Source organism: Malus domestica, chromosome 08 (assembly GCF_042453785.1).
Source record: "Malus domestica chromosome 08, GDT2T_hap1".
Classification (NCBI taxonomy): Eukaryota; Viridiplantae; Streptophyta; class Magnoliopsida; order Rosales; family Rosaceae; genus Malus; species Malus domestica.
Window position 1 is genome coordinate 30,390,823 of NC_091668.1, and position 15,890 is coordinate 30,406,712.

General features: G+C 36.3%; 1 protein-coding gene across 5 annotated transcripts; it reads right to left on the reverse strand.

Moving 5' to 3' along the window:
- Nucleotides 1-878: 878 nt before the first annotated feature.
- Nucleotides 879-6,796, reverse strand: LOC103411052 (MACPF domain-containing protein At4g24290-like). Of its 5 annotated transcripts, none has more exons than XM_008349701.4 (8): nt 6,499-6,796; nt 6,046-6,352; nt 5,254-5,492; nt 3,895-4,096; nt 3,112-3,180; nt 2,799-2,985; nt 2,168-2,334; nt 879-1,803 (listed from the first exon to the last, which is right to left on the reverse strand). In XM_008349701.4, the coding sequence occupies exons 2-8, from the start codon at nt 6,307-6,309 to the stop codon at nt 1,117-1,119; spliced, it is 1,815 nt and encodes a 604-aa protein (XP_008347923.3). In that variant the 5' UTR covers nt 6,310-6,352; nt 6,499-6,796; the 3' UTR covers nt 879-1,116. The 5 variants fall into 5 exon arrangements, with proteins under 5 accessions (XP_008347923.3, XP_008347922.3, XP_070682704.1 ...); XM_008349700.4 differs by having other exon boundaries at nt 3,877-4,096; nt 6,499-6,756; XM_070826603.1 differs by having other exon boundaries at nt 6,071-6,352; nt 6,499-6,755.
- Between the last annotated feature and the right edge of the window lie 9,094 nt (nt 6,797-15,890).

Sequence of the window (15,890 nt, forward strand, 5' to 3'; positions counted from 1 at the left end):
TGAAGTTGACGAAAATAATCATAACTACACGTTTTGATTAGTCAAGGGACCCCAATTGTAGCAATGGTCCTTCCAACATAACTTATTTTGATAAAATTCTGACGGAATTGACAAAAAGGACCATAGCTACACATTTTTATGAGTTGAGGGGCCAATGATAATGGATTTTAGTTGAGGTTGCTCCAATTTGATTAAAGTTAAGGGTTCATTGCTACAATTTACTTATGAAATAATGACAATGGACAAAACTGACACGTCTTTATTGCATTGACACAAGACATCACCATCGTAGTGTACCCCGTGTCATATAAGTCCTCTATTTGAAAGTTGGTCCCTCTTGGGGACCAAGATCCACTATGGATATGTGTATGGAGCACGGGGACTAAGAGTTTCAAACCACTCAATTTCAATCATACGCTCCTTATTTACCGATTTTACTGGTCTACTTCACAAAAACCCAAAAACTTGAATGGCTCAGATCTCTCTCTCTCTTGAACGGTCTGAATCTCTTAATCCACGTGCTCCAAACACAGAATCGAAGTGGATTCATTCCAACTCTTTACATGCTTTTGGGTGCCTTTTTTTTTTACTTCAGATTTTTCATCCTTCAGTTTAGGAATAAACTTATGACAAATTATGATCTGCAATTTGTAAAATCGATCGGTCTTGAAGCTTAATTTGTGAAATCAAATTATTTTCAAGGAATGCAATGCGAAAAATGGATTCCCTTCCCTATTTGTTTACAAGGAAGACGACGATACCGCCTCGTTTTTCTGTTCCGGTAAATTCATCCAAATCCGGCCGCCATGCCCGGCAAGCCTGGTCACTACCGAAAGCCAACGCTTAGCTCACCCAGTCCAAAATTTTACACCATACAATTACCAAATGGCAGAACCCTGCCCTGTTGTAAACTTGTCAAGGTAAAAAAAAACCACATTGCAAAAACAAATGACATGAGAGGTGAGAAATGAAATATACAACAGCCACGGCAACTCTCCAGAACCGGATGCCCCCGTCTGTATCCTCGCATCTCCTCCGTTCATCCTCCCAGCACCAAACATCTATACCATCTCTACTTTTTTTTTACCAATTTTCTTTGACAAGCAGCGGAATCCGCTACTGTCCCTCCAACTCTTCTTCGTCAGGTAAAATTACAGTCAATAAAGAATATTTCACACGGAGTGATATCCTGCCCTTCTCAACCACTAGCCTTGCCCCAGAGACAACCCAATAACCTGGAGTCTCCTGTGGCCCTCTTACCATCTCTGTTGTGTCAACGAATTTCCGAAGCTTTGAGGCTTGGATAGGAACCGGAGGACCTCCAGGGTAAACGGCAGAGTTTATGTTCACATCTGCTGGCCGTGGAGGTGGCTTCTGAACTGTTGTAAAATGATGGCTGATTAGTGTTGATATGAGTCCGGACTTATGTGCCAAACCTGGTGATCCATCCCACTCAGGACGCTTTACAATTGCTGCGCTGAAAACAGTAGAGAAGCGGAGTCTCAAGAAGAGAATATTCTTTATTCCATAATTCTCAACCTGTAACTGGGCTCCAGTTACTATTGAATGATCCTCATCGGACTCCACAGGGGCAGTGCAGACATGGGAGAAGTTCTTCCACTGGACTTTCTCATAGTATTTACGATCATAGGGATCGCGACGAAAGTTTCCATTTGGATCATCTTCGAGTTGGAAGATTTTTGGAAGAGAGGAGAGGTGTTGTAAGTGAATGGCCAAACGGTTGCTTCTTTTGCCCTCTAGATACAGTCGCAGGCCAGTCACTGGCCTCTTTCCCACATCAACCTGATATCAACATATAACAAATAAGATTTCTGCCGGTAAGGAAACTATTTTTAAGCACGACAAGTACTCATGGAATTCCTCCTCTCTTTTTTCTGCTCAATAATCAAGCGGTTTAGTTAATGCAATGGAATTATTGGCGCATCATAAGAGAATGAATAGGAAAGCAGTAAATGACCATTCGAACAGATGCCGTCCATACAGCATGTTAATTTTTCCCATGTTAATGGATGAATGTCTCATTTGGTTCAAAGTTCCACATGATAAAAAACGAAAAAAAAAGTCATAAACATAGAACATTTACAATTAAAACACTCATGCAACAAATTTTACTTCTGCTAAATAAAAGGCAAAGGAGACACCTTACCAGACTGGTGTTCACGTAAAGTTTGGGCCCCATTAAACTAAACTGTAGAGATACATTGCTTTGTTGCTTCCGCTGTGGACCAAGGGGAAGGTCGCTAAAAACTGGTGCCCATTGCCTCGGCAGCTGAAACTCCAAAAACTGATGGAGTTCTTCAATTGGTGGTTTATCTGTAAGAATAGGAGCAGAATTAAAATTTCCGCATGTTAACTCCTGCCATGTTAATATATATATAATGTTTATGAAAAAATCATGTTGTCTAAGTTGATATTTTCTTCTCCCATAAGAGAAGAAAATATGGTGAAGAATAAGCAGCTCCCGAAGTAACTAGAGTAAATACAAATAAGCAGCTTTCAAAGGCATGTGCTCACAAACACACGCTGCCAAACTGTGAAATTAGACCGTGCATCCAAACAAGATTCCACTTGATCAATGATCCAGACTGACAATTTGGCAACCTAACAAACCAAACTATTTGGTTGAAATTTCATTAAGGCACTTACTATTGTTCAACATAGGAGCCTAATAGTAATATCTAAAGATATGAAGTGCACTTAGGAGAATCAAGAATTTAAAAGCAGCAAATAGAAAATAAAATGCAAAAGTGATGCAAACAGGAAAATCTTTTACTTACATCGTAAATAAAGGTTTATGGCATGGCTCAAGAATCCACTCCCAGGGACTCCATTCAACAGAGTGGTAATTGGTATAAATGACATTGTGATCACATCAGGCTCCAACTGAACAGTTTGTAACCATTCATTATGTGATAGATTTCTCGTATCACTTCCACCTCTCCTCTTGCAAATGCTTACAATGTCCTGCAATTAAAGTAACTTAGAAACAAAAAAGAGAATTGAAAAAGTAGCGATTTATTTTTTGATTTATATATCTGATAACCAACGAATTCAGTAAGACAATCAACAAGGTTTAGTAATTATACACACCTCCTTGTGTGAATAAGTACTTGATGGACTAGTATCTGCAAACTGCAACCGCTGCTCCCTGATTTCAAACTGAAAAACAAGTGATTAGATAAGGAACTTTTTATTCAACGGGAAAAAAGGATAAGTAACTTATTATGCATGTAGAAATTATAATACAGTAGAAAAAAAAAAAAAAAAAAGCAGACTTAGAATAAATTCAAAAGAACAACTTTTTAACTTAACTCTTGTATTATCAGTACTAATAAGAAATTGTCCAGGGTTAAATTACAAGGAATGGACTATGTATAAAGCCAATCCTTTGTTGAATAAAAGAATTATATAAGCAATTCAAAGTCCAATCTCACAAATTCCTGCCAAACTAGTTCGCCACCTATGCTGGTCATACTAATGGTTCCCTATAACAACATTCAATCATTGGTTGGTCATACTCCCTTACAACGATGAAACTTCCATGATTATCATCCTTCACACCAAATGAAAACTTTAAGAAAATAAAAAAGTTTGCACGTCATAATCTATTATGGATTCATCTGAAGCTTTTCTTTTCATATCATTCATTATGATCAACTCATGAATTTTAGCTAATCTAGGAAAGGATACATCCTTGGTATCCAGCCACCATATACTTACTAGAAACTATAGCAAGATTCAAAATTACCCTGAGGAAAGGATGTTAACTTTTGACATTCAAAGACCTTGTAATCCATTTTTTTTAGAAACAGGTCATTTTTAAGAATTAAGAACTAAAACTATTAAATGACATACCATAGACATGTTACGAACCTTGCCATTCTTGTAACCTTGTTCCGAAGGCATACCAGACTGACCATTGGCGTCTAAAAACCTTTTATCTGCCATATCCTTTAGTTTTTTCTGTATATCAGCCGGTTGAAGAGTTGAAGAATGCTGCTGCTTCACATATATAACATCTTTCCCTCCCATCTTCACACCAACAACAATATGCGTTCCAAATGTCTCTATAAACCTAGAATGAACATGAGAACACGTTCCAGTTTTCAAAATTTTAATACAGTAGACATGGATATATATATATATATATATATATATACAGGAAGCCTTTAAGGGAAGGGATCCCCATTTTTTTTATAAAAATGGGGATTAGTTGTGGTGTCCACACGATATCGAATTTTAACGATCCAAACCGTCTATTTTTCAAGTTCCACCTCATGATCATCCTTGCAAAATATTAGCCAAATCGGAAATATTTAAGACATCTAATTGGGTTCAAAAAAATTAACGAATACTTTGTTATTTAAGAAACAATGAAATTTTATCTTGATAATTAAATAGGCAAATGATTTTGGATTGAATTGAATTTTTGCAAGGATGATCTATGAATCGAGACTTACAAACTAGACGGTTTAGATCGTTGAAGTTCGATGTGGAGTGAGCCCCACACTTAGTCCCCATTTTTTGGAAAAAGTGGGGATCCCTTTGCATAAAGGGATACATACATATACATATATTTATCATAACATGCCTTGCAGAAGACTCAATCCCATCTATTACAGCATTTTACTAATGCCATACAGATTAAACCAATAAAAGCATCAACATGAAAATTAGTTATTTCGCTAGAGAACCATGACATCCAAGTATTGCAGATACATAAGCATGAAACATACTTAAGGTCCACAGAATTTAAGGCAATTAATTATGGAAACAGCGTTTGAAAGAAGTATGCAACAATCAATTCCCTTCTTCAACGGGATTCAAGACTAAGATTAGTTGACGGAACGAGAAGAATGTGTCCTGAAAAGGTGGAACAATGCCCGCGAGGGGGGTGGGGAATGCATCCAAGGGACAGATCAAGAAAATTTCACAAAAATATAGAAAACTCACTTGCTACAGATTTAAAAAGGTAAATAAATATTTTGGACAAGCTTTGTGAACCATGGTTCTTACTTATTTCTTTTCTTCTTTTTCCCCCTTTTTGAAATTTCCACAATACAAGAAACATAGGTGCATGGCATAGGCAAACAACTAGCATATGAAGTACATTACAAAAACAAGCTTCCTATCAGAAGTTATTAGACTTTATATGAAACTTCAAAGACCGAGCTTAGCATGTAGATCAACGCTAATGTTATAATTTGACTAAAAACTCCAAAAACCTCTCACCTTGCTAATGCAGCAGGGTCCCACAATGATGGGACTGCTTTTTTAACATTCTCGCGCAGTACCATCTGAGATTTTTCTAGTGCAACAGAATAGAGAGTGATGGACACCCCATCAAAAGCAAGGGTCTTAGTGTTGGCTGCATCTTTCTGCCAACAACCTGAGAATTCAAACATAGAATTGAAGAGACCCGAGGGTATTTTTCCAGTCAAAGATATTTCCTGGTTGAACTGCTCTGACATCTGCGAGAGAAAAAAATGATAGAAAATTTAATTTCTCTCTACTACCACTCCAAATGCTTAAAGTAAAATCACAGTTACAAAATAAGATTATACCAAAAGAACATATATTTTACTGAAAATCCGGCCTCCCCTCCACCCAATCCTCATAACCGAACAATATGAAGCCTTGATTTTGCACTACGACATTTTCGTTTTCATCTTTTATTTTCTCGGGGGTGGGAGGAGTGGTAAACACACATTGAGCTATATCATTGTAGTGTTCATTTTCGAACTATTTATATTACTATAACGATCAGGTAATCCTAAAACATTTTATACGAATAACATTTTTAGCTTTATGTCTTCCGATCCCAATGTGACTCTTAAATGTCCTCCATTACTACTCTAGATTGCATCCAACTCCACGAATGTTTTAAAACAAGCCAAGCCGTGATAGCCTCGCATTTGAACATTAGAGTTTAGATTACAAAACTTCAAGAAACGACATGCATACCAAAAATTCAATCAATAAGAAAAACATGCGAGAATTGCAATTAAGAAAAACTGAAGATACCTGTTGGAAAGAGATAACATCGGACCTGAATCGTGTGCGCTCTCCTTTATCGCATTTAATCGATTTGGGAACATTTGGGATGGTAATCCCACCCGGAAGAACAACCTCGCGACCTCCATCGTCGTCATCGATTTCAATCAATCGAGCAGTGTGAGACTCCCCTTTACAGTACTTGAGCCGTAAATCAATGGATATATCGTATCCACGCCCAATCGATGCAACTGCAATTTCAGCAGCTTCCGTAGCCGGAGCCTTAAGCGCCATTGCTCAGCGCATCGCTCTCATTCACCAAATCAAGATCAAATGTCTGCATTACATACAAAATTCGAGTCTATACGTAAACAAAAATTCTAATTTAGAAATGATCTATCTGCAGAGACCATAAGTTCAGCTGAAAATAAAGAAAAAATGGAAATTTTTTACAGATAAACCAGATCGACGAGGATTCAATACATCTTTTGAGCAGAAACAGAGAGGGAATCGAGCTGAAAAGCCGTCGTTGCAGTCGGAATTCTTGCGAATTGCGCAATGCCAGTGCGAGATTCGGCTTCGATTGTACAAAAACTTGGGTCGGGGAGTGGACTGACTGGGTTTTCGAAAGAGAGAAACCCTAGTCACAGAGTGAGACAAGTGTCAACTGAATGAGTGAAAAGCACGGGAGAGAGAGAGAGAGAGAGAGAGAGAGAGAGAGAGAGTAAAAGTGAGAGTTCTGGGGTTTGACCGAATTTGAAAGATTTATGGACTCGTAGTCTCGGTCGGTCGGTCGTCGTCAAAGACAAGTGAGAACGAGAGAGAAAGAAAGTACGGGGAAGGATCAAGCTCCCAATTTTTTTTTTTTTTCTTTGTCAGATATTAGATTTTGTTAGATTAGTTACTGACGAAATTTGAACACACGTCATTATGTAAGATCTCAATATATTTCCATCACTGTGATAAATGATCACTTGTGAGTTATGAAGTTTAGCTTTTATATATTGTTTCCTAAAATTTTAAAATTATATCAATTTAAAATTTTATTTTTTTGAATGTCTAGTCATCCAATTGATGAATTTTATTTTTTTTGGCCAATACCAATTGAGTTATCAAGTATCAATTAGACCAAAATGCACAAATTCATACAATTGCCATACATTTAGGGTGCTTATTGTTGAGTTATATATTAATTAAAGTGTAAATAGTAGTTTATTGTCCCACATTGGTGAAGTACATATATAATACCTATTGTAACTCCTATATATACTCAACTTTGGAGATTAATGAATATATAAGAAATTCATAAATATTGTCATATATATTTTTGGTATTTACCATGTTTAGTTTAATATTGGTATTTACTATGTTTAGTTTAATATGGCACCAGAGCAGTTCGCTTTTGGTGACCTGTGTGCTTTAATATGGCACCAGAGCAATTCGCTCTTGGTGACCTGTGTGCTTTAATATGGCACCAGAGCAGTTCGCTCATGGTAAAAGAATAGGGGGTTTGTACATCTTAACTATGGAGGATACTGTTGTTTCCAGTTCAAATAATCATCAAGTTTTAAGTGCTAAAGTGGATGACAGACATCAAATTTGGTTGTGGCATCGACGATTGGGACATCCATCATTCAGTTATATGAAGCATCTATTTTCTTCTTTGTTTCGCACTTGTAGTGATTCAGAGTTCAAGTGTGAAACATGTGTCATGGCTAAGAGTCATTGTGCTTCCTTTCCCGTAAGTGATTCTAAAGCTACTTTGCCATTTGATTTGATACATTCTGATGTGTGGGGTCCGACGAAAGTTACTTCTAATGGATTTTGTTGGTTTGTTACTTTTATTGATGATTGTACTCGATTAACTTGAGTGTTCTTGATGAAGAATAAGAGTGATGTTCCGTTACTTCTTCAAGAATTTTGTACAATGGTGTTTACTCAGTTTCAGACCAAAGTTAAGGTCTTAAGGTCTGATAACGGAGGAGAATATGTGAATCACACTTTGGCATGTTTTTTTTGTGATCATGATATTATTCACCAGACGACTACTCCGTTTAAACCCCAACAAAATGGTGTGTCCGAACGGAATAGTTGTCAAATAATGGAGGTTGCTCGCTCCTTGATGTTGGATAAATGTGTTCCTAATCATTTGTGGGGTTATGCTGTTTTGGCTGCTGTGTATTTGATCAATCATGTTCCAAGTACGGTTCTTGATTTTCATACACCATTTGATGTGCTATAAAAACATGTTTATCTTGTTTATGTATCAAAGCTTCCTCCGAAAGTATTTAGGTGTATTGCATATGTGTATGTCTACTCTCATCAGCGGAGTAAACTTGATGCATGTGCTCTCCGAAGTGTCTTTATTGGGTATACTAACAATCAAAAAGGCTATAAGTGTTATCATCCTTCGACTCAAAAAACTTATATTACTATGGATGTCACCTTCCATGAGGAAGTTTCGTATTTTGTAAGCCCTCTTTCAACTCTTCACTTCAGGGGGAGAGGGGGAGTGAAGTGCAGATTCGAAGAGATGGTATGGATGATGTGTTACAAGCAAAGTTGGAAACAGAACCTATTATGTTGCGTAGTCGGCTACAGATAGTGATCGGTCACCTGTCATTCCCGGAACTATTTCTACTGACGACAGATAAGATGTGCCTAGGGAATTGCATGTTAGTATGTTTGATGAATTACCTTCTGATGATCGGTTGCTTACTGCTTATATGTCTAACGAGTTGCCTGATGATGATTCTTGTAACAGTTTGGTACAAGATGGTGGCATCCATAAGGTAAATTCTGATGATTCTTCTACTTATCAGTTGCCTCCACGAGCTAATCATGGAAAACCTAAAGTACAATATGAGCCTGATATGCATGCTAAAGCCAAATATCCTATCAACAATTATGTGTCTACTCATCGTTTGTCCAAACCATATGCATCTTACATATGTCAGCTATCTAGTGTATTAATTCCAACAAAATTGCAAGATACTTTGTCTGACCCTAAGTGGGCTAATGCCATGAAAGTTGAGATGGAAGCTTTGGAAAAGAATTCTACTTGGGATTTGGTTCATTTACCAAACGGGAAGAAAGCCGTTGGATGTAGATGGGTGTTTACTATTAAGCACAAAGCAGATGGTTCTATTGACCGGTATAAAGCCAGATTAGTTGCTAAAGGTTATACTCAAACCTATGGGGTGGACTATCAGGAGACCTTTGCTCATGTTGCTAAACTTAATACTGTACGTGTTCTTCTGTCCTTAGCAGCAAACCAGGATTGGCCTCTGTTGCAGTTTGATGTTAAGAATGATTTCCTTCATGGTGATCTTAAGGAGGAAGTGTCTATGGATCTCCCACCTGGTATTGGAACATCTCCTAGAAAAGGTGTTGTATGCAGGTTACGAAATGTCTTGTATGGTTTGAAACAATCTTCTAGAGCGTGGTTTGAGAGGTTTATAAGTTCAATGAAGAAGTTTGAGTATATCCATAGTCATTCAGATCATACTTTGTTTCTAAAGCGACAAAATGGTAAGCTAACTACATTGATTATTTATGTTGATGACATGATAGTGACTGGTGATGATCAGAAGGAGATACAATGCCTTCAAAAGTACCTAGCTACTGAGTTTGAGATGAAAAAAATTGGGTGAATTGAAGTATTTTCTTGGAATTGAGGTTGCACGATCCAAGCATGATATTTTTCTATCTCAACGGAAGTATGTTCTTGATTTGTTAGTTGAAACAGGTATGTTAGATTGCAAACCTGTTGATACTCCAATTGAGCAGAATCATCGTCTGGGCTTATTTCCAAATCAAGTTCCTACTCATAAGGAACGGTATCAAATGCTTGTGGGAAGATTAATTTATTTGTCTCACACTCGCCCTGACATTGCTTATGCTGTTAGTGTGGTAAGTCAGTTTATGCACTCACCTAGTGAAGCTCATATGGATGCAGTAACCCGTATTTTGAGATACTTAAAGATGGCTCATGGCAGAGGCCTGGTTTTCTCTAAGAATGGTCATTTGAATGTCGAAGGGTATACAGATGCAGATTGGGCAAGTTGTATCACTGATCGGCGATCTACATCTGGATACTTTACGTTTGTGAGTGGCAATTTAGTTACTTGGAGAAGCAAGAAACAAAAAGTGGTGGCTAGGTCAAGTGCAGAAGCTGAGTTTCGTGGTATGTCTCATGGTGTATGTGAGTTGTTGTGGTTGAAAAAATTGTTGAGAGATCTTGGGTTTAAACCCAAATGTGCTGTGAAACTTCATTGTGATAACAAGGCTGCTATTGAGATTGCTCATAATCCAGTGCAACATGATCGAATAAAACATGTGGAGATTGATCGACATTTCATTAAGGAAAAATTGGATGCTGGAATTATTATGTTTCCGTTTGTGGGATCTGAAGATCAACTTGCTGATGCTCTTACTAAGGTTGTGTCTAATAATATGTTTTCCAACTCATTTGACAAGTTAGGCATGCGTGACATCTTTGCACCAACTTGAGGGGGAGTATTGCAAGTTATATATTAGTTAAAGTGTAAATAGTAGTTTATTGTCCCACATTGGCGAAATACATATGTAATACCAATTGTAACTCCTGTATATACTCCACTTTGGAGATTAATGAATATATAAGAAATTCCCAAATATTGTCATATATATTTTTGGTATTTACCATGTTTAGTTTAATACTTATGTGAAACTCCATAGTCTATTTTAAAAAGGAAACTTTAACGAAAAACTTCTTATACTGTTCATTTTAACGAAAAACCACATTTTTATATTAAAAAGTCAATTATAGTACTATTCACTTTACCCTTTATTTTGTCCTTATTGTTAAAACTCAAAGTTTTCAAGCTCTTTTTATTAGTTTTACTTTTTAAAAATCATCCAGAGTATGAAGGGTATACGAGTTCAATAGTATGTTAAGCCACCTTAGGGCGCGTCTCTTAAAGCAACTGCTCCTGCCATAAAATTGGTAATTGTTCGACTTTCTTGCACTAATACATAGATTGGGTTGCCCAAGTGATGTCTTATAATAACAGAGATAATTTTTACACTATCGTTTGTAGTTTTTCACAAATTTTTCTTTATTTTTGGTCGTCGGATTAATAAATCAAACAAAAATAACGATCAAGATTAAAAATGAGTATGTAATAATAAAAGCACCACCAGTTCAAATAGACTACCAACCCAGCAAAGTGATTGTTAAAGAAGATATAGAGGGTGACGTCCATATAAATTCTTATAGTAGACATGCTACAGTATAATTGCTTGTTCTCAAGATTAGCATAAGAAATTTCTTCACCTATGGCATGAGCGACGCCTTAGTTTATCAACAGGGCGGTCTGAGATTTTGGGAGCCATGGCGGGTTCGAATCCAACACGACATGGGAAAGTTGCTAAGAAAGATGCCATTGCCGAACCACAAAATATATCGGTTTCTTGTACAAAATTATATATACATACATTTACTATGCAATACCTGTTGAAAGATCACGGCCCTTCGAAAATAGGCCCTGAGTGGGTGCACCGCGCTCCCCAAGGCCGGCCCTGGTTATCGAACTAGATCTTCCCTGGATCCAATAAAACTGAGTCTATTGAGCAGGCGATCCGGGCTATTGAAATTGGAGGATGATTCTCTACCCTCCTATCCTCATCCTCTTCCATCCCTTCCGCTCACACATTACTTTTTGTCTTATTATCTCTATAAAAAATCAATATAAGATGTTGACGTGATTTAACCGTGACCGTTCAAATAGAAGGGCATGGAAGGGTAGAGAGATTAAGAGGGTAGAGAATCCTCCTCCTTTGAAAATTGATCCAACGACTACAAACAGGGACCCTCTAAAAGTTATAATAATTGTAGCCATTGGATCAAATTTCAATGACCTAGATCGCCTACTCAGCAGACTCAATATATATGAATCCGGAGGGAATCCAATTCCTTGGTTATCAAGTCCCTTAAAAATGTGCACAATAAATAATGTGACAAATGATATAAGCTACGTAGTATTGGTTTGGTATTGATGTGTTTTTATAAAAAATGGGTATAAAAAAAAACTGAGCTAAAAAAGGTGTTTGATAAACACTTAAAACAGCTTCACAATTTTGGGTGAAAAAAAGCTGAAAACGTGAAACAGCAAAAATGAGCTTATTCTCACCGCACAGCAGAAATAGTTTTTTTTCAAAGTACAACAATATCAAATCAGCTCGTAGTAGTTTTCATAAATAATAGTGTGCATATAATTATATTATTATTATTATTATTAGTAGTAGTAGTAGTTAACATCAGGAGCTAAATTTAACATAACTTGTATTGGTTTAATGGTTTGTGTGTTGCCTGGCAAATCCGCCAAGCAAAAGGTCAATGAGCTTAAAACAATAAAGAAAACAAGTTTTAAAAAGAAAGGGTGAGATCTGATCATCTCACCAACTTCTCAAAAAAGAAAAATATAAAATCGAACCATTTTTCTACAGTCATGACTCATACCCTACCTGCATATGTTTCCAAATCTGAAATGTACGTTTCACTTTTTTATCTGCATTCTGCACTGCACTCCAAAATTCCAACTGGTTAAAAATCTACCGACCAGTCTAAATTTTCAACTTACATGGTCTCTCATCCACAACTTGTCTCCCTCCACCACTTTCTTCTCACCTTCTACACCCCATCCTTTGTACCTTCCATGCTTCCGCTCCTTTGTCTTTATATATACCTGCTGCAAATTACCATCTTCCTCCACTCCTCACTAGCTCCACTTTCAAACACACAAAAATGGGTGGATATTCCAAGATCAAAACCATGGGTACTAGTAGTAGTCGTCGCTCCCAAAACTCAAGATCCATAGACTTTTCAGATCTCCAATCATTTGCCGAAACGCAGATATCTACCCCAGAAAACCCCACCTCCTCAAAAGTTCAAGAAAAAACCAATCTCGATCTGCAGCAGGAGAAGAAAAACAACACAACCCATGATTCTTCTGAGGAAGATGGTCAGATCAAAGGCAATGGTGGAGAGAGGTTTGGCACTCACGTGGTGCTGAAGAGGAATAGCTCAGTCTCTTCTTCTTCTGCTGCTGCTTCATCTGGTGGTTTAGGGTTAGGGTTTCAATCAGCAGTGAAAGGAGCATTCTCATCCATGAAAAGATCTTCTTCTGTGTCAGAGAGGTATTGCAGGATCCATGACCAGTCTGCAACTACAACTTTCATGACATCTTCCATTGATGGTGATGAGGAAGATGAAGATGAAGATCATCAAGCAACAAGATCTATCAAGAAAAAGCACAAGGGAGGCAAGATCCTTAAAGTATGTAAGCGCTTTTTTGGAATGTAGCTAGCTAGCTCGGAGATTTTATTGTTCCATGTGTAAAATTTATTTGTTTTTTGGTCAAAGAGTGAAATTTCATATAATATGCAGTTTTTTACTACCTGTAGTAGCAGACAGATACACTCCCACTTATGCACTGAATTCTGTATCTTAATTTTGGTTGACCAATGAGAATTGAGATATATTCACAAATTATCATCTATGTTATGGTTTATTTGGAAGTTCTTTTATAACGATTGAACACGATTTTTTGTGAAAATATTTGAAATTAATTTTTAGAAAAAAACGTGAATTATGAAATAAAAAACAATTGCTTCATAGAAGAAGTATATAACTAGTGCTTATTCCAGGAAGCACTTTGAAATCCAAAAATATTTTTTCTAAAAGCACTTTCAATAATTTTAAAAGTACTTTCAAACAAACCTTGTTATCTTAACTCTCATGAACTTCATCCATTTACTTTCATTGTACCATATATAAGAAGATCCAATGTACAAAATGTTTCCATCGAAAAAGAACTACACAATGTTGTTTCGAGCAACATCTGAGATGATGCTTCCAATTATTTACAATCTCATATTTGAAAGTCATTTTCACTTATCTTTTTTATTTCCTGCACATCTCCGTTTAATTTTTATTTTTTATTGAATTGAAGAATCAAAAGAGACTAAGCGATTAAAAATGAGTAGAGGTGTGCAATAGAAGAAGTGACAAAATAGATATGTGAAAATCATTGCCCTCCCTTATTACATAACGAGTGAGGTGGCCTTTGAGGCTTTTGACTCAAACCCAAAATAATGAGAGATGTATAGCGAGGACAGAGAAAGCAAACGACCACTCAAAAGATTTACAACTTAAGATTTACAACGAGGGTTAGTTGAGTTGGTAAGAATTGTCATCTTTACTAGACTAAGATTTAAGTTTGAGTCTTGCTGACAAATCTCTCATAGTGAGCAATTTGTAAAAACCAAAGAAAGAGCTAAGACCCTCTTTATAAGTTTTCAAAAAGACTTTGCGGTATATACCCTGATCTTGAAATGGTGTAGCATATCCTCCCTTAAACTTCTTCACTACAAGAGATACGAAGATAATAATCATGTCATTAAATTGAATGTTTTCTTCGATAGAATGAAAACATGCAAACAAAAAGTAAAAGACATAAAAACATGAATAATATCTTGTTGTATTGACGTTTATGAGATTCTAAAACTCTCACATTCACATTAAATAAAATAATACCGATAGTCTGATGCATTCATTGCATGAGCATGAGGTAGGGATCACATTACTCAACAGCCTTTTCACCTTTATGTGTTTGGAAAACATTAGATCAATGTCAACTTTAAGTGATGTTGCAATTTGCCAGCTTAAAAATAAATTGTGTCAATTTGTGAATTCATATAATATTTTGTTGCAACTGTGCAATTAACAACTTGACTTTGTCTATTTCCTCGTTTAAAAATTTGTTCATAAAGTTGTACGTGATTATTTAAACAAAAATGATACTTTTATCATATTTTTTATATCATATTTGTACCGTATTTTTAATAGAGATGATACTCATATGTATTGATAGCTCTTACCTCTATTTGAGAGATGATACAAATGTAATATGAAAAATGTGGCAAGTGTAGCATTACTTTTCCTTAAACAAAAAGAGTATTTTAAAGTCGGAGACACAAGAGATAGCTGGAGCAATGGTCCTTGAATTTTTGCTCAATTAGAGGTTTAGTCACTGAATTAAAAATTTGTGATTGTTGATTTTTTAACTTGTAATCGTATGGAGCAACAATTATTTTGGCTAACTCTGTTTAAACTTCGATCCATTTTTGTCCCATTTGAACCCTTTATGTTGGATGTAAGTTCAAACGTAGTTAGCGAAAATGATCATTGCTCCACACTATAACAAGTTTAAGGACATGTACTCACGAATTCTTAATTCAGAGACCAAAACTTCAATTGTCTTAAAATTCAAGAACCATTGCTCTAATTTCTTCTGATATAAATATTCATTTCAAAGAATGACGTATTAAGCACATACAATTCTTTGATGAAAAAGAAAAGGATGAAGCTGGCACATTATAATTTTTTATATTTTTTGGTCAAGGTGAAAAGGTGATTCAAAATTTTGTTAGGTGGCAAATTGCAGTAGAGCACTCTACCTTGAGTTAAAGTGACATTCATGTATTTCCAACGTGGAAATTGGAAATAATAATATTTGCATCTTGCCTTGTTTGGACCTTCTCATCCTTTCAATCATTGATGTTATTACGTGTCTAATTTTTTTTAATATTTTAATGAAGGTTTAATTGTTGGGTTAATGAATGCAAAAGAAAAAATCGATGATTGAATACCTTCGGTCAAAATATATTAGGAATGTGTAATGATGTTATTGGACCAGGTGGGGTACTTGAATCGCGCCATCCACGATATTCTCACAACGATTGAGACTCAGGTACGTTGGTCACGTCCGACCCCACACTAGTCCCGTTAGCTAAACGATAGCATCGCAGATCAAGAGAATATGAAGGAAAAA

What these genes read in the sequence shown, in the direction of transcription:
- LOC103411052 (XM_008349700.4), bottom strand. Translation starts at nt 6,309, where the DNA reads ATGGCGCTTAAGGCTCCGGCTACGGAAGCTGCTGAAATTGCAGTTGCA. An exon ending in ATGTTATCTCTTTCCAACAG is followed by an intron (nt 5,493 to 6,045) that starts GTATCTTCAGTT and finishes TTTCTCTCGCAG; the next exon opens with ATGTCAGAGCAGTTCAACCA. An exon ending in AGGTTCGTAACATGTCTATG is followed by an intron (nt 3,181 to 3,876) that starts GTATGTCATTTA and finishes CTTGTTTTTCAG; the next exon opens with TTTGAAATCAGGGAGCAGCG.